This window comes from Bos indicus, chromosome 15, assembly GCF_029378745.1.
Source record: "Bos indicus isolate NIAB-ARS_2022 breed Sahiwal x Tharparkar chromosome 15, NIAB-ARS_B.indTharparkar_mat_pri_1.0, whole genome shotgun sequence".
NCBI lineage: Eukaryota > Metazoa > Chordata > Mammalia > Artiodactyla > Bovidae > Bos > Bos indicus.
The window spans coordinates 28,829,213-28,848,122 of NC_091774.1; the positions used below are offsets into that span (position 1 = coordinate 28,829,213).

At 52.9% G+C, this 18,910-nt stretch overlaps 1 protein-coding gene across 1 annotated transcript in view; it reads right to left on the reverse strand.

The window, feature by feature from the left end:
* DSCAML1 (DS cell adhesion molecule like 1) overlaps positions 1–13,275 on the reverse strand; it is a 366,392-nt gene extending 353,117 nt beyond the window's left edge. Inside the window, exon 1 of the mRNA XM_019975836.2 lies at positions 13,097–13,275. Within this exon, the coding sequence (XP_019831395.2) occupies positions 13,097–13,142 (46 nt within the window). The 5' untranslated portion in view covers positions 13,143–13,275. The remainder of the gene's footprint in view (positions 1–13,096) is intronic.
* Positions 13,276–18,910: the final 5,635 nt, after the last annotated feature.

The window sequence follows — 18,910 nt, forward strand, 5'->3', positions numbered from 1 at the left end:
CAGAGCCTGGGAAGGAAACTGCTGTATTGTAGGAAACATGCTGAAGACAAGAGGAATCAAGCCACAGCATCTGGTTTTCCAGGCTGGGTATCCCTCCCCATCCTTTCTTCCCTCCCAAACCTACCCTAAATACACATTCCTAGTCTCCTCATCCCTGCCTGCAGAGACAGCCCCTGGCCCAGGCTTCCCTTGGCTCCAGGCTTCTGGAAGGACCATCAGCCACAATAGCAACAGCCTTCCTGCCCTCTGGGCCTTGGATCCTGCCAGAGCCAAGGACGTGGGGTTCTCAGGAACTACAAATGGGTGGATGTAATTGATGAATGGACTGGGATTGTCCAGCCACCTGTCAGGGCTGAAGAAACAGCAGATTGATAGCAAAAGGTGAGTAGCCTCATATTTCTCCCACCCTGGGATGTGAGCCGCTGTCTTCCAAGTCTGGGGGAGCTGGGGAGGATTAGACAAACCATTCATTTCTGCTTACGGCTCTGACAGTGCATTGCCATTATGAAGCATCACCCTCAGGTGTAAAACAATAGCATTTTGCACTTACGTCGGGTTCATATTTTACCATCACAAGGCACCTGTCAGCCCAGAATGCAGAAGCCCTTAAATAAACATTAATTCAGCCTCACCCCATCTGCCAAGAGAAAGGAGTAAGCAAATCTATAAAGGGGAAACTGAGGCACTAACTCCCTCAAGTCTCCACCACATACCCAGATGGTGGCGGGCACATGGGACAGTGAGCAGCCACAGGAGCAATGAGCACACTCAGTCACCATCCATAGGAAGGGCAGTAGCGAGGGCCTGGGGGCCTTGACCCCACCTCACAGAATCTGGAGAGGATTTGATGGTGGTGGCTTTCCCTCCTTCTCAGGCTCCTGTTTGAATCTTCAGAGCAGTGAAAGAGCCCCAGCCAGCTCTGGGGAGCACAGAAGTGTGGGACAATAGTCTGAGACCTGAGACAAGTCTTCACTCCTGGGGCTCATTGCTGAAGTGCTGTGTGACCTCAGGTAAACCACTTAGCCTTTCTGACCCTCCAATGTCCTCATTCACAAAAGGGGGAGGACTGTACTATCTTACCTGTCCTCCAGGTGAGACAGAACGTGAAAGTAATGGTTCCACATAATGAGGATGCAGGACTAGGAGGGATGGGATTGTTATTAGCTTTGAGTTCCAGAGATTCTCCGAGAAGACCAGGGAGATGAAAAATACAGCAAAGGGTGGCTGGGGCCCAGCTCCCTTCTGCAGCTCTGCATTTGTGGGTGACTCCATCGCCCTCCAACAATCTCCTCTCCCAGGTCCTTCCTGACTCGGGGCCAGGAGACACTTACTCCTTCAGGAGTTCTTTACCCAGCACCAGCCATGTGTTCAACAGGACCCCAGGTGTGGTGAAAAGCATCAAACTCCAGAGAACGTTCCCGCCCCCTCCCCCCCACCACCACCATTCAAAAGCCTGCAGAGGAGACAGGAGCAGGAAAAGGGTTAACCCACTGCCCAGGGCAGAGTCTGCCGAAGGGCTCAGAGCCTTTCTCTAATTTCATTTTGGCTGTACACCTACTCCCCGAAGGCTCCCTCTGGCTGATGGGACAGAGCTCTCAAAAGAAAGGAGACTAACATTGACTGAGTGCCTACTGTTTGCTTCAGGGGCATTCTCTCATGGAATCCCCACGCAGAGGTACAAGGTGGGCCCTGGGGATCTCATCCCATGTGCACACCGTCACTTGGTCGTGCCCAACCCTCTGCAACCCCAGACTGGAGCCCGCCAGGCTGCTCTGTCCATGGGATTTCCCAGGCAAGAATCCCAGCGCAGGCTGCCATTTCCTCCTCCAGGGGCTCTTCCTGACCCAGAGATCGAATCCCCATCACCTGCACTGGCAGGCGGGTTCTTTACCACTGAGCCCCCTGGGAAACCCAAGTCTCATCCTACAAGTGAGGAAAAAGATGGTAGAGCCAGGAGGCCACCAAGCCAACACTCAGTCAAGGTCTGCATGGCTCCCAATCCTGAGACTTTTTCCAACATGACGCTGAAGAGTTCAAGGTTTGAGGCCTTATGAGAATTCTCTCTTTCATTTCTCCTCTGGAAGCCGGTCCTAATTTGGAAAGCAAATCCTTGGACAGGAAACTCCGACTTTCCCCTTAAATCTCAGCCATCTCCCCCGGCTCTTTCTTTCCTCTGCAGACAGAACCAGGCAGATTTACAGAGAGAATGAGAGGAGGGGGAAACACTTCATAAATAAAGAGAGAGAGATCAGATCAACAGCAAAGCTTCTTCTGGTCAAAGGGGGAAATGGATTTTTAATAGAAAATGGAAGTTATGGGCTTGGTTGTGATGTGACAGACGCCCAGACTTAAACCCATTTAATCTTCTCCGCCGGTTAACATTGAGCACCACCCCGATGCCGCGTTTCATAAAACAGGCTCCAAATGGCTGGGAGATTAGAAGTGTAGAAATAGCACAGCAATATTTTTAAACCAGAAATCGCCCCCAGGCATTTGGGCTGCCCCAGGGTCACCCCTGAAACCTAAATATCCATCGTATCAACTCGTCCGCCTGCCCTGTGCTGTCTGGCCATTGGGATTAGTTTGGCGAAGGAAACTCAACACGCGCGCAGTCAACACCCAGGGGCCCCCACCCCACCTGCCTGACTTGGGATGGAGGTGTCTGGCCAGCTGAGGCTTCCTCCAGGTGCACACTGAATGGTCCCCATGTCATCATCTCCAATCATCGTAAATGACAACCCGAGGAGACTGACATATTAACGCCCTACCACCTCCACTGGGAGAAGTGAGTCATTATTTTTTTTCTCTTCCTTTACAATATTTACCCTTCTCTTTCACTGCATATTTCATCCAGGAGCATCTGCTGATTCTGGGGCCCCTGCCACCTGCCACCCCCCACCCCAAGAGACGGACAAGAACCCCCAAGGGGTATCCAGACCTGGGCACAGGCAGTGGGGCTGGACAGGAGTAGGGAGGAGAGGAGTGGGCAGGGCTTCTCCGCAGGACTGTGAGCTGCCTTGCTCACCACTCTGTCCCCTGGGCCGAGCGCAGCACTAGGCACGTAGCACAGAGGTTAAACACCCAGACTCTGATGCCCTTTGCTCTTCCCCCTGACAAGCACTGTAACCTCAGGCAAGATGACCTCACCTCTCTCTGCACCTTGGTTTTCTCATCTATAAAATGGGGGTGACCATATCTACTTCAGGGGTTGTTAGAATTAGATGAGTTAATATGTAAGTGGTATAGGTAACCACCTAAGTGTTCACTGCTGTTGTATTATCATGAGAGTGAGCAGACAGGAAGTATTTGTGGAATAAATATCCCTCAGCAAATACTTACCTCTCACCAACAATGATGATGACAACTTCAGACAGTATCTCCAACATTATTATGTGTCAGAACCACCTGGAGAGCTTGTTACACATGCGCATCCTTAGATACCAGATCCACCATGTCTGTTAAAGGGCCAGGGAACTCCATTTCTGAGGCAGGTGGTCCTCTGTCTACACTCACAATAATGCTCCATAGACCTGCCATACTGGATTTCTACCCACTCTCCCAACAACAGGCTGTTCTCCTGGGCTTGGCTGACAGGATCTTAGCCCTGCATTAATTTCCTTAATTTGGCGATCAAGTTAATAAAATAATAATGGTGTGATCGATAGACAGGCCACTGCCATACCCACATCTACCACAGCACACACACCCGCCCCCCCCACCCCCCCACCCCCGCCCTCACACAGAGCTGTTGTTTTAATGCAGATGTGGCCCCGTGAGGTTTCTTGGATTAATTTGCAAGGTTGATTACTCTGCTGCAGCTCCACACAAAGGTTTTCATAAAAGAGATGTATCATTTGTCTTCACTCTGTTCTTGTTCCATAGTTGGAAAAACAGATCTCAGAGAGGACCAACCAGTGGGGCTTCAGCTCAACCACCATGTCTATCCAAAGCTCAGGTAAGGACCAGAGAGACAAGGTCCAGCCCACCGTCAGAAAACCCCCCATACTGTATTCACACCTTGGAGACAACCTGAGCTTAGACCCTGAGGCAGAGAAGGGCCAGTCTCCTCAGACAGCATCTGAGCACTGATACTTTTCTGGGACAGGATGGTGCAGCTGGGACCAAGTCCCATACCCTCTGTCCCCAAACCTGGCATTCCCGCTTCATCTCTATCCTCACCATCATCATGGTCACCATTGCCTTTTTTTTTTTTTTTAGCATTTATTGTGTGCCAGGCGCTGTGAGAAGGCCCTTCCTTGCATCATGGCGCTACAAGCACCCTCTAATGGGGCTACTGCCCAAGACCCCATTTTACAGCTCAGACAACAGGGTCTTTGAGAGATCAAGTAATTTCCTCAGTAGCACAGCCAGGGCTGGCAGAGCGGCATTTCAAACTACCTTACACCAGCTGCATTTCTCAATGGGAGCACTGCATTCTACTCTCAGAATGTCTCCAAGATGTGATCATCCTTACATGGGGGTTTTCTGATGAATGAGAGCCATTTGGGGGATGACAATTCTGAATTATTTGGGGCTGCCCCAGGCATCAGACATTTCATCCCTAATCATCCCTCCCCACTCCCCACTATATACTCCCTACCCTCGTCACTATAACAACCCCAAAGTATCTCCCCCAACTTCCAAACAGCCCTAAGAAAGCAGTATCACCCCAATGAGAAGCAATGCCCCAAGGCCCAAGTGGCCACCTCTGTCATCAGAAACATGGGGTTTTTTTCTTTCCCCCTTAGGATTCTTAGCACAAACATAGGTCCTATAACCAGCAATCAGAAAGCTCTGAGATCCAGTAAAGATCCTTCAACCTACAAGGCCCCTCACCATCAGCTCCATATGGAACTCCAGGAGGAGTTATGAGCAACAGCTGACAGTCAAACAGACTCTAATCTTCCAGCCCCTCCTAGACAGGGCCTGTCAAAAGAAGACCCCTTGTGGCCAGAAAGGTCTTTCCCAGGAGTCAGCTCAGACAGCACAGTTGTCCCCAGAGATTCCTAGATTTAGACTGTTCACGCTGGAGGGATTTAAGAGATTATTTTGTCCAATCTCCTCCATTTACAGATGGGGAGAGTGAGGCCTAGAGAGTCATACACTCCCAGATACACAGCTGGCCAGAGTCCTGGCTGGGACCCAAGCCCTGTCTCCACCGATCTTGCAGTTCTGGCTGCTCCAGCAACCCAGGCATGGAGGGCATCATGGAGAAAGGAAGCCACAGCACAGGAGCGAGCGTTAGAGGGGCCAGGGCTGCTGGTCGGCTGCCTAGAGGAGAGGGCTCAGGTGGGCAGGACATCTGCATACTAGTGGTCAGTGTGCCCATGTAGAAGAGGATCCATAGATCCCGCCTCCATGTGGCCTAAAAGGTAGGAGCAAGAGTCAGCGAGTAGGAGGTCAGGGCCAAGACAGAACTGGCTGATCACAAGGGTGAGCTCTGTATACTCAGAGATGTCTGGCGGGGAATGGGGTGCCTTGAAAGGAAGGAGTTTCCTGTGACTGGAAGTGCTGGAGCAGAGGAGGAACACCGCTGGGGGGAAAGCGCAGAGGGGATCAGGCAGCTGATGAGGGGATGAATTCAGTGTCCCTGAACGTGACTTCCAACCTGGAAGACTTGGACCCATGGCAGTCACACCTTCAAGGCAGGTCCCCCGTCCTTCTCCTCACCCATGGCTCTGGGAGGCCACTCCAGATACCAGATACAAGGTGACCATGGCCCTGACTCAGCTGGGTTCTCAGGGTCTGTTGCTGTTCAGTTGCTCAGGCGTATCCGATGCTTCGAGGCCCCATGGACTGCAGCACACCAGGCCCAGTCCGTCTCCCAGAGTCTGCTCACACTCATGTCCATTGAGTCAGTGATGCCATCCAAGCATCTCATCCTCTGTCACCCCTTTCTCCTCCTGCCCTCAATCTTTCCCAGCACCGGAGTCTTTTCCAATGAGTCAGCTCAGGGCCTGGATTCCAGTAATTGCCGTGACCTCAAACAAGGTCACACAAGATGGGACCCTGTGCCTACTCTCCTTCCCACACACACACACACACAAAAGTGTGGATTCCCAGCAGGGAAAATACCCTCAAGGGAACGTCCAGAGGACTACGGAGTAAACAGACGTCTAAGCACCTAGGGATGGAGGAGAGGTAAGCTCCTTCCACACCCCCGGGCACTGGGGCCACAGGGAATCTGCCAAGACTGCTCCATGAAGATAGTTGCCAGCCCTGCTGGGTCTCATTGGCTGTCCCCCACACTGATGAAAAGGCTAGAAAATTCTCCATATGTGGGGCGCCCAGGAAGGGGGAGACAGCCACACACAGCTGTGAGATCTTTGCTGTTCCTGTATGATGAGATGACAGTAATTATACCTCACGTTTCGGCAGAGCATTTATAAGGCTGAAACTGGTCTGCTGTGGTTTTTCACACGTGTGTGTTTATATGTGGCCCTCGTCAGCTTACAGGGGATTGTCGCATGCTCTACAGTTGTATGGCTTTCATCCTTCTTGTGCCCAGGCAATAACCAACCCCGGGGGGATGATCAGGACCGGGATTATTTTGCCCATTTTACAGATTAGGAAGTAGAGGGACATGAACTATTAGGTGACGTGCCTAAATTAGGCTGAGCTTAGTTATCTAGGTTTATGAATAACGCTTCTTCACAGACACACACAGAGTTTAACGGAGATGCAACCAGCCTTTGAATAACTGTTCTTAATGAAGATGGTGACCTTGGAAACCGTCAACACAAGCATCAAGGAGAGCAAGGGCATGGGGAAGTGGGGCGGGAGGTGGCTGAACGGATGAGGGGAGAGCAGCTGAATGGCAGCGGTGGTGCCCAAGGCCAATGCTATTCACGCTAAAGTAGCGCGGGACAAACATCTGTTAAACAGGGCACAACCGGCTGTGCCACAGCCCCACCCCCCACTCACGGAACCGCAGGCCACAACCTGCCATGAGCAGCACGTGACCTCTGGGCCATTGGCTGCTTCCCTGCGACTGTCTGGGTGATGGAGAGAGGAGTGGTCTGGGGATCCCCAACATCTAGGGCTGTCAGGTGTGTCCTCTATACATGAAACTACCTGAAAAACAGTGAAATCCATCCAGCTACAAGGTGTGGGGGGCGGCTCACCCTGAGCAGCACATTTACACAGGTTTATGGCATTAAATCCAGGCTAGTTCTTACTCCATCCAATCACAGTCAAGATTTACCAGCCAACCCCAACCTTCCTCAGACAAGTATGAGACTGGCCTTTGCCTCACCCTCAAGTCCAGATCTGGAGCCCATCTGCGCCCTCACCCTTTCCACAGCTGCCACCAGTTGCGGCTGGGGAATGGGAGTGTGCTGGACACCCTGCTCCCAGGGAAACCCAGGTGTCTGCATGGCCCCAGCTACCTGGCTGAGGATGGATCCTGCCGGCTACCCAACTGATAGATGGTAGAAGGAAGCTGTGATGTTCCCTGCCCTGGCCACCACTCAGTCTTCTTACTGCTACAAAGTCTAAGTCAGTTGGCTTGGCCAAAACTGTGGCTCATTAGTACAACTGACAGAACCTAATAATCAAGCAGGAGATGTGGGTTTGAATCCCTGGGTGGGAAAGATCCCCAGATCCCCTGGAGAAGGAAATGGCAACCCACTCCAGTATTCTTAGCTGGGAAATTTCATGGACAGAGGAGCCTGGTGGGCTACAGAACAGTCAGACTCGACTTAGTGGCTAAATAGCAGCAATGGTGGGCTGGGGGTGAAAGTAGTGCAGAAAAATAGAAGAGGTCTAAGCTTTACTGAGAATCAGTTATATTCTAGCTATGCTGTATACATCATCTCCTTTAATCCCATTTCAGAGCCGGAGAAAGTGAGGCTCAGAGGCCCAATGTCCCCTATTAAGGGCAGAACAAGGATGTGAATGAAGGGTTTGCCTTGACTCAGAATATCCACTACACCATCGAGTTGAAATCTCATTTTTCTTTACAATTTTAATATACAAAATGCTCTGGTTGGAAGAATTGAGGGATGGGAGCTTGAAGCTCTGCCCACTGGCCTTCTCTCCCTCTAGCTGTCCCCTGAGGCTCCACCCCACATCTTAGGGCTCCACCCCCACCTTCTTCAGAAATGTCTGTGGGACCAGAGCCCTCCCAGATCACTGCCAGCGTCTGACTCTTTGCAATCCCATGACTGCAGCCTGCCAGGCTCCTCTGTCCATGGGATTCTCCAGGCAAGAATACTGGAGTGGGTTGCCATTTCCTCCTCCAGGGGATCTTCCCGATTTCCCAACCCAGGAATTGAACCCTCATCTCCTGCAATGGCAGGCACATTCTTTACCACTGAGCCACCGGGGAAGCCCCTCCCAGATTATTAGATGTGCAGAAAAGCACTCTGGGAGGCCTTGGAGCTGCACTTGCCAGGGTGGGATTTGCCCAGGGCCCTGGAAGTGCAGACAGAATCATTCTCGAGGCCGCCTCCCTACCTCGGACATCCCAGCTGACTCTGTGGGAAGGAGCACAGTAGCTGCCACAAACTGTTGGCTCTTCAAGCATTACTCCCAGCTCTTTATTCATCAGTCCTCTGACCACAGCGCCTGCCTTCCTACTGCCCCCCACTCCAACCACTGCATGTGACAGAAGGCACCTTAACAAAGGGAGAAGAGGAGGCTGGGGCCTCTTCCTCTCAGAGGCCACAACCTCCTCCCACACTGGACACTGACGAACCAAGAGGGTGTAAGGGCATTTTGTCTCACTTGATACTCCCTTCCCATCAGCTGCGGCTTCTCCACCTACTGACCACAGCCCTAAACTGCCTCCATCCTGAGGGTGCACACACCAGAAGGTGAATGTTGGTGCTGGATTCCCATGGCTGGTGTGCCCCTCTCTCCTTTCTGCAGCACAGGTGGGACAACCCACACCCCAAGTCTGGTCCGCCTTTAGGCATCTCTGCCACTGTCACACATTCCATCCCCGTTGCAAGCTCGAGGGCCTGCCTTGCCAGGAGGAGGACTCAGTGCTAAACCCCTGGGGGGCTAAAACTTGGAAGAAAGAAGCACCCCTGAAAACATCCTCCTTCTCCCACTCTTGCCCCACTCCCACTCCACCCAAGGAAAGAAGTCACTGCCTGGCTTTTACTGAGGCCAAGATCAAGATGCTATCAAGATGCTACCCGAGGCTCCTGGCCTGGCTAGGTGAGCATGCAAATCTGTATGCAAATTACATGCAAATCCAGGGCTTGCCCTTGGGTCCCCGGCACCCTGCCATGTCTGCTGCCTGTGGCTCACCCCATTCAGGCACCTGGGTGCTGTCTAGAATCTACTGAGCTAGGGGCTGAGAAAGCACTTTGGAAGCAGGGGGCTTTTCTTCTTGACTGCTTCCAGTGCCCCCAAGAAACACCTCCTCCAGGATCACGTGGGAGGGGAGAGTCTCTCCCAGCCTGGTACCCATTCCCCTGAAAAAAAGAAAAGAAAAGAAAGCTCTCTGAACATCCACCCTCCCTTCAACTCATCCATAAATAAAATCATCCTTCATCAGGCTGAGCAGGGGACCAAGCAAGTTACAAGAATGGAATCTCCGAAGACCAGGAGCAGGTAAGGGGGCCACGAAGTCTGCACCCCTCTGTTAAAAGCCCACAGAGTTACCCTGTGTCCGGATACTCCTAGTCAGCCTGTTGGTGGGGATGGGCTTGCTTCTTTAGCAAAGCATCGCTGGGCCAACCCCCACCCCTGCCGCCATTTGCTTGCCCACCTCCTCTTCATTCCTCAATCTAAGAAAAATAAGCCTCTTCAGCCAGTCTCCTGGGATCTGCTCAACTTAAGCGCTGCCTTTGGGTCAACTGCTTACTTGCTTTTTGTTTCTAATTGAGCTCCCCAGTCTGCTGCAGAAATACATTCAAGGCAGCTGACTTTGATGCCCAGAAATACGAAACATCTGAAAGGTTTGTCAGGCATCATGACAACCCCATTCTCTCCCTATGTTATGCAGGCACCCAGGGCTTCTCTGCCTACCTACCCTCTCCCCAATGCCCATGGGTCCTTCACCTTCTTCCCCGAAGTTGTGTCTGCCAGGTCGAGATTTTAAAAACACACTCGCTGAGCGCCCCCCCTCCTGCCTTTAATTAGACTCTGAACAGAGTGTTAGAGATTTTTCTTAATGGTTTGACGAAGCCTTTTAATTTGGTCTTCTCAAGAGAGAGGAACCATGAGTCCCCATCCAAGAGGTTGGGGTGGGAAATGAAAAAAATCAATGCAACCCATTATTTTGGCTTTTAGAAAACAGGAATTTTAGTGCCGGGGAAGCTTGTTCTTTTGCACAGTAAAAATGCAAATGCAGGCAACACAGATGCTGGCACGCTGGATGGAACAACAGAGAGCGTCTCACTGGGGTTCATCTGGCTGCCCAAACCTGGATGCATTTGGCAATAATAAGGTAGTTATTGGAGACTTGATAACCGATTATTAAAACACCTTCCCACTTTAGTTCTGGGGAATCAGTCTGAAGCTCAGGCTTCATCAAAAAAAAAAAAAAGGTATTTCAAGAGGAATGGAAATAACAGAAGCTTAAAACACATTCAATAACTGCTTAATTCCATCCAGAGGACGCTTCAGCTCATCTTGTTTTCTCCTCTCTCTCCCTGCCTCCTCCCGCTCCTCACAGATGGACGTACAAATTATTGCAAGAGGATATTGTTTTCTGTAACAGGCTCGAACATTCACATTTACATTTTCCTTGGTGCCGCGGGGGTGACTGGCAACGGGAGAGAAAAATACACCAAACCCCATCTTCGCTGCTCTCGCCTCCTCAACATCTCCCCCAGCCGCCTCCGCCACCCCCACCACCTTGCCACCCCAAGCAGAACAGGCCCCCGGGACCAGCCTGGCACCTAAGATCCAATTAAGGCACGAAGGAAGAGAAAGGCCTGTCTGGCAAGTCGCCCTGGCGCCCAACACAGACGCTGGAGCCTCTGAATGGCAGGGGCACCCGGGGCTCTGCAGATCCAAAGGCCACGTAGGTGTCGCCTCACCTGGCACCTCCAGCCTCCCACAGGCCCAAGGCCAGAGCGACTTCCTTCTCTGCTGGGAAAAGATTTTGCCCCTCGGGCTGTCCTGCCGCCTCCTGGGCCTTTCTCCGCCCCCACCCCCATCTTCCCCTTCCCTATCAAATAGCTTGGGCTTCATTTATTAATGCCCGCCTTCTGAAGGGGGGAGGGGAGAGCCCGTCAGGTATTCGCTAAGGGGCCTCGTCTTTGGGGATCGGCTACGCGGGAAGAGGTCTCCAGGAGCGGCGGGGGCCTGGGGGCGTGTGTGGACCGAGCTGGGCAACAGTGTGGTAGCGGCTCCGGCCTATGCTTTCTCGTCTGACAAAACGCAAGGGGTGGCGGATGGAGAGAGACCGAGAGAGAGAAAGCTGCTGCTCTTCACCTTATGTATTTTTAATATTAATGTAATTAAAGCTGCGAGCCGAGCCAGCCTGCGGGGGCGGAGGGAGGCAGGAAAAGCCTGGGGAGAGGGAGACTGGGGGGTGGGGGGGCGCGGTTGAACCACAGGCAGGCTTCTGGCTCCATTGAGGTGATGTGAGAGGGTGCTGTGCAGGGGTCAAGGGGTTAATCAATCTAGACCAGCCTTGGTGTGTTACCCCATGGACCCCACTGGGTCAGAGAAACTCAACTACTTTGTCCACGGTTCAGAGGCCGCCCCTCGCCCCGCACCCCGGTCTCCAGGCAAACCTCAGCACCATCTCGGCCTTCAATCTGGCTTTGACCGGCGGTATTTACAAATAAGATAAGGGTCACCTTTCTCCCCCAAAGCCACAAGATATTGCACTCAGTTCCCGCAGGTTGCAGACTCCAGACCCCTGGGGCGCGGGCAACGAAGGACTAGAGACCCCTCCGGGAGCGCCAACCCTGGACTGGATTGCCCTTCCCCCATCGCCTAGGGGTCAAGAGTTGCAACTGGGCCATCGCAGCCGCCTGGGCAAAGTAGGGGAGAGGCTGTCCCCCAGGGCGCGAAGGAGAAAAGTTGGAGGGCTGAACAGGTAAAGCTGAGCTCGGAAGAGCGAGCGTGTGTGCTCCGCCGCGCAAGGGCGCGGAGTTCGGCCGCCTCCTCTCCCGCCATCCGCGCGCCTGGGGGCACGTCCTCTGCGAACGCCTGGGAAGTCCGAGCGCCGGGGACGGCCTGATGCCGACTTGGTGCCCAGGTGACTCTGGTCGAAGATGTGTGACCACTTCCAACCCCCAACCCCGGCCGCCTCGAGGATCAGGTGCGCAGAGCCCCAGCAGCAGGTCTGGACATGCCGGACACCTGGACCCACCCCTAGCAACGCCTTCTCTCCAGGGAAAGCGACACGCCCCCCCCCCCCCCCAACCCAAGACTTGTCCCAGGTCGGCTGACCAGGCGCCGAAGCGTAGAATCTCGCACCTTGGGGCGCGCTGCCCGAGGTGGTCAGGTGGCTTAGCGAAGAAGCCGAGGCTAGTGCCCTGGGGCAGGGGTGGGGGGTGAGATGGGGCTGGGAGAAGGCGACCTCTAGGTTTGGAGAAGAAACTTGGTATCCGAGGGACCTCAAGTCTCGGGACCCCTAGCTCTCCTCGCCCTGCATCCAGCCAGGGCAAGGATAAGCGCCATGCGGTGCGATGCAGGGGGTCTGGAGCGGCGGAGGGGCACCCGGCAGCAGAGGGGAAGTAAGCCGCGGCCCCGTTCCACCAGGACTTCCAGGTGAACCGTCACGGCCGGAGGACCCCTCGACTCGGAGGGCACCCCGGGGTCCCAGCGCCACCCAGCCGCAGGCGGCGGGCAGGGGGCTGGGGGAGGGGTCCGGGCAGAACAGCGGCCCAGCAAGAAGCGGGGAGCTGAGGGGCTCTCTCACCATCACCCCGCCGGGCGCGCCCCCAAAACGGCAGGCGCGGGTGGCTGGCCGAGCGGTCCAGGGCGGACTCTCACCTGGCCGCTCTCCGGATGCCTGCCCCGCCCCCGGTGCCACCCACCCGGGGCCGGGGTGCGTCCCCCAGCCCCGAGTATCTGGAGGCCTCCCACCCAGCCACCCACCGCCGGGCACCCCGCCTCGCCGCCAGCCTCGCGCACCCCGGCCCCGCCGCCTCCGCCGCCCTGAAGCCCGCGCGGGTCTCACCTTTGTGTAAAGAGTCCAGGAGCAGGAGGAAAGTTACCAGCCACATGCCATAAAGAGGCCCTATTCTCCGGGGAGGTGGTCCTGTGGCCGGCCGTGCGGCAGCGCCTCTCCCCCGCTCAGCGCGCTCCCAGCCGCCCGCACTCCGCGCCCCGCTCTCTCCGCTCCTCAGCCCAGCGCTCGGCGGCGGCGGCTCCTCCCTCCTCGGCTCCCTCGCTCCTGTCATCCGCGGGGCTGGGCTAGGCGGCCGCTCTCCCCGCCCCCCCCCCCCCCCGCGGCACCCGGGCTGGGGAGCGCCTCGCGAGCCCCGAGCCCAGACGCCCCCTCACCCAGCCCCACAAGCCCAGGCACAGGGGCGAGGGCCCGGACCCCACGACCCGTACCAGGGTTCGCCGTCTGAGAGGCGAGGGGTCCCTGCCACCCACCGGCTCCCAGCCTGCGGTCGCGCACAGGCGTGTGCCATACGTGTGCTAAGAGCCCGCCCTGCCCGGACCAAGGGCGCCCCGGGTCTCCCCAGCTCGGTCACCTGGGGCCACGGCTTCGTGCTTCCTTCCGACTCAGTTTACCACCTGGGTGGGGGAGCCTGATTCTCGGAGTAAAAGCCAGACGAAGACCCTTTGGTGCCGCCCCGGGTGACTGTCCATCTCAGAGCTGAAACCTGCATGCCCTCCCAACCCCTAGTTCCCTCTGCAAGCCTGCCTCGTGGGAAGCCCCAGGTGAGCCCAGACACTCTGGGAATTTTCCTCCCACCACGCACATTGTGATTACTCAGACATTATTTGCAATGAATAGTTTTCATGTCAGCTGCATCTCCTGTATCTTCCTCCTTTATCTTCCTCTATCTCCGCTGCCCCACAGCTTTGTCACTAAGCAGAAACTGGTTTATTCCTTACAGCAATCTGCCTAAAGTTGGCATGGAATTGACTAGGGCTTGAGTGAGGGTATCCGCTCAGTTACAAAATGAATGTTGAGTACACGCTGTGTGCCAGGCAGTGGGTTAGGCACTGGGGCCCAAGGCATTTACTTTTAAAAATACGTTAACATCTACATGATATAAAAGTTACCATTTTCTTTCTACGTGGCATTGAGTACATTTGCAGTGTTGTACCACTGTCACACTATTCATTTCCAGAACTTTTCACCATCCAGACGGAAAGGTACCCATTGAACGATAGCTCTGTATTCCCCAGCTCCTGGTAAGCACAAATCTACTTTTCCGTCTCTATGAATTTGCACATGAGTGGAATCGTACAACTTTGTATCTTCTTTCACTTAGCATAATGTCTTTAAGTTTCATCCATGTTGTAACACGTCAGAATTGTGTTCCTTTTCATAGCTGAATAATATTCCATAGTATATATAGACCGCACTTTGTCTATTCATTTGTCAGTGGATGCTTGTGTTGCCCCCACCCTTTGGCGGCTATGGACAATGCTGCCTTGAACATAGGTGTACAAGTATCTCTTTGAGAGTCTGCTTTCAACTCTTTGGGGAGTGGTAATTGCTGAATCCTATGGTGATTCTATTTTTAACTTTTTGAGGAACTGCCAGGTGCATTTACTTTTGTCCTATAGCGCTTTCAGAGTTTAAAGGGCTCTCACCTGCAATTGCTCCGTGCCATCCTCACAATATTCTTTGAAGCTTTATCACTCCCTTTTAAAACAGGTGAGAAAAATGAGGCTTGGCTTGTTCAAGGTCACCCAGTTTGTATCGAAAGCAAGACCGGAACCCAGGTCTCCTGATTCTGGGGCAGAAGTGCTTGCTCTGCGCGGGGCTGCCTCCTCTGGTGGCCCTACTCCGTGACACCAAGTCACCACTCCACAGAAGATGCTTTTTCTCTAGGTGTTTTGCCCTCTGGAAACACAAGTATGGGCTTCCCAGGTGATGCTAATGGTAAAGAATCTGCCTGCCAATGCAGGAGACCCAAGAGACACAGGTTCCATTCCTGGGTTGGGAAGATCCCCTAGAGGAGGAAATGGCAACCCACTCCAGCAGTCTTGTCTGGAGAATCCCATGGACAGAGGAGGATGGCAGGCTACAGTCCATGAGGTCACAAAGAGTCGGACACAACTGAGTGACTGAACACACACACAGGTATAGATCAGAGATGAGGGGCAGACTGCAACAGGTGTTTGAGGTGACACAGCCCACCCTCCGCTTGACAGGTGAGGAAGCTGAGGCCTGGAGCGAGGAAGCGGGGGACCTGCAGGGGTCAAGCAGGCAGCCACAGGGCCCAGCCATCTCCAGTCTGCTGGGAGGAAGCGGGGGACCTGCCAGGGGTCAAGCAGGCAGCCACAGAGCCCAGCCATCTCCAGTCTGCTGGCAGAGAGCGTCCCTCAGCACTGCCAGCCTGCTGGGCTTGTTCGTCTGCCCTGTTCCTCCCCTTCTGAAGGAGACCGTTGCCGACAGGAATCCAGTTATTTAAAACTAAGCCTATTGACCCAGAGCACCTGGTCAGGCCGTGCCTAAAATAAACTGCTAAGTCAGATAGGATGAAAGGGGCTGCTGTCTGTCAGGAGGGGCGGACTCTGAGTGGGGCCTGGGGGTGTCAGCACAGCTGCTCAGGCCCCACATGCTGGAAAGAGAGAGGGGGACCCCCTTCTCTCCATTTACCTGAAGTACCTCCTCTAACCTGAGTGTCCCTTTTATGCAGGTTACACCTGAGGGCCTTTCAGGGACCACAGCACCCTGTGGAGAGAGTCAGGTGTGACCTGAAGGGTGAAGTCATTTGCTGACTGTCTCCTGAAGAAGCTGTAAGGCTATGGGGAGCGGGGGTGGGCAGGTGAGGAGGGCAGACTCCCTCTAGCACAGGAAGCTCTCTCTATATATAATGTGATGGTTAAGAGAGTGGTTTTGAAGCCAGAGCTAAGATCTCAGCCCAACTCTGCCCTCACTAGCTGTACACCTTTGGGGAATTCATGGGCACTAAGCCCCTGTTCCCTCACCTGTAACATGGGGACAGCCACAGCATCCGCCTCGGAGAGCTATTGTGAGGATTAAATAAGACAAGCCCGGTGGCTGGCATGTAGCAAGCACAGTAAATACGTCTATCGCTAATGTTATTGGCTTTGCTCAGAGGACCTTGACCTGTGCGGGGGAGGGGAGGAAAGAGCTGGATGGAAGAGGATATTGGGATGACATTCTTTGGTCCATATGGCAGCGAGGCCAGAGTTCAGGCATTGGGAATCCAGGAAGCGGCCACAGAAACACGGAAGGAAGGTGCACTTGAGGCTGAAAAAGCAAGGTGTGATTGTCCTCAAGGAAAGGACCTGAAAACAGACAGTCCTCCTGCTTTTCGTATTTTCCATTTCCTAGGTTTTGTCCCTCCTTAGTATTTAGGAAAACATCCTTGAAAGTGACAGTCTGGCTCCGCGATGTTCCGAAGTCCCCTCTTAACAGGAGATGGAGGTAGGGAGTAGCCTGGCAGAGTCAGCAAGAATCCCAGCAAGGGAACCCCCAGGGAAAAGCGACAGGAAAGAAAGTGGGATGCGTGCTTCACCTCCGCCCACGCCAAACCCCGATGCTTTCCTCCCACAGCTGACATTTTGGAGGGACTCTTTTTTAATTTTGATAGGAGGGACAATTCCTTTAGAGTCCCAACTTGGAAAGGAGCCCTCACACCCCCACAGAAATGTATGCTCACCGACGTGAGAAAAAACACAGTTGCCCAGGCAAACATCCATGTGTACAGGTAAACAAACACTTAATGACAGGCACACCTGTGCTCAGATGCAATTTGAATACAGTCCAAAAATCCTGCATTGACACCTATGCATATGCCCTAATTTGTGGGATTCATTGCCAGTAGAGACACACCGTTCATTTAAAACCAGTGATTAATTTTCAATGTTTTATTGCATTAGAATGGTGGGTGATGAAGTAGCTGGTGTGTGTGTGTGTTTTACCAATGCCAGTTGAAGCAGCTATATGAAGACGCTGGGAGGTGAACCCTTTCCAATTCAGGTTAATCATGGATATTTTGGGGGGTATTATTTTGCCATGTTATATTAGGACTAGAGCCATCATGAGAAACCACAGATGTTTTTATTGTTTAACTCAAACAACAGCTTATATACTTTGGATACTTTTCTTCAAAAACAAAGACATATAATTATTTTAGTAGAGCCTTCCTATGTGCTCTGAAATTCTTTAACAACTCAGTATGATCATGGTTTTCATAAAAGGAATCAATACTGAACCAGGTCAGTGGTACAAACTTGACATTTGGGGTTATATAGCTAATTCAGGATTGACCTTCTTAGGACTTATTCATTGGTTGGAGGAGAAAAAAATAAGGATTTCCTTGGCTTTTTTTTTTTCTTTTTTCTCCAATCTGTAATTGATTTTAATGTTATATGAAGAGTTCTGGGTTCTAGTCTTATTTTTGCCACTATAGTCAGCTGTGATCTTGGACAAGTCATTATTTTTCTGGGGCTTCAGTTTCTTCACCTCTGCACGTTCTCTAATGTAGGCAGAGACAGAAATATGTATTTTCACACAGATACTCAGAAGTAAACTGCACAAAGGAAACCATTTTTGCTGCAAATGCATGCACGTGTATCTAGAATACTTCTGTCTTCTTGAGACAAGCTTGTTATTATAGTGCAGTTGCTAAGTCTGTCCAACTCCTTTCAACTCCATGAACGCCAGGCTTCCCTGTCCTTCACCATCTCCCAGAGTTTGCTCGAACTCATGTCATTGACTCGATGATGCCATCCAACCATCTCATCCTCTGTCTCCCCCTTCTCTTTTTGCCCTCAATCTTTCCCAGCATCAGGGTCTTGAAAAAGGTGAATCATTGCAATTCATAGACTATGCTGCTGCTGCAGCTGCTAAGTCACTTCTCTGTGCGACCCCATAGACAGCCTCCTAACAGGCTCCCCCGTCCCTGGGATTCTCCAGGCAAAAACACTGGAGTGGGTTGCCATTTCTTTCTGTAATGCATGAAAGTGAAAATTGAAAGTGAAGTCGCTATGATGCCTATACAAAAAGGCAGTGCTGCTGCTGCTGCTGCTAAGTCGCTTCAGTCGTGTCTGACTCTGTGCGACCCCATAGACGGCAGCCCGCCAGGCTCCCCCATCCCTGGGATTCTCCAGGCAAGAACACTGGAGTGGGTTGCCATTTCCTTCTCCAATGCATGAAAGTGAAAAGTGAAAGTGAAGTCGCTCAGTTGTGCCCGACTCTTAGCGACCCCATGGACTGCAGCCCACCAGGCTTCTCCGTCCATGAGATTTTCCAGGCAAGAGTACTGGAGTGGGGTGCCATTGTACTGTCATTAAATTACCTGGGCGTTTCTTAAACCGAAGTTCTGTATGCTTAACGCTGAGGATGTCTAGGTACATTTTGTCACTTACCCTCTCCACATCTTGGATTCTAGTATCATGATCCTAAGCTCTCTGAACAAAGGGCCCCAATCTTTGAGGCTCCTCCCCCACAGATGGCACCTCCCCCACAGATGGCACCTCTGGGGGCCCACAGACCTTGTACAGGCCACTGTCTCAGGAGGGTTGGTCAGGGGGTGCAGAAACCCCCTCAATAACTGCAGCCTCTTCACCATAGTCCTATCTCTGCTCCCCACTCTGAAACTGGCTAAGAAGTGAACCCAGAGAGGTTCCATGAAGCCCAAATTCTGTGCAGCTGAAGCTCTCTCTCGAGGGGTGGGGGCAGGGGAAGGTGGGAGGAATCCAAACGAAGTGAGAAAGAAAAACAGGAAAATTCCACGAGTGGGAGCTTACTTTGCTAGCTTCCCAGGTCATTCTACAGTTCTGCTGACCCACAAGGCACTCACAAATGTGCTCATCAAACTGTACGTGAACA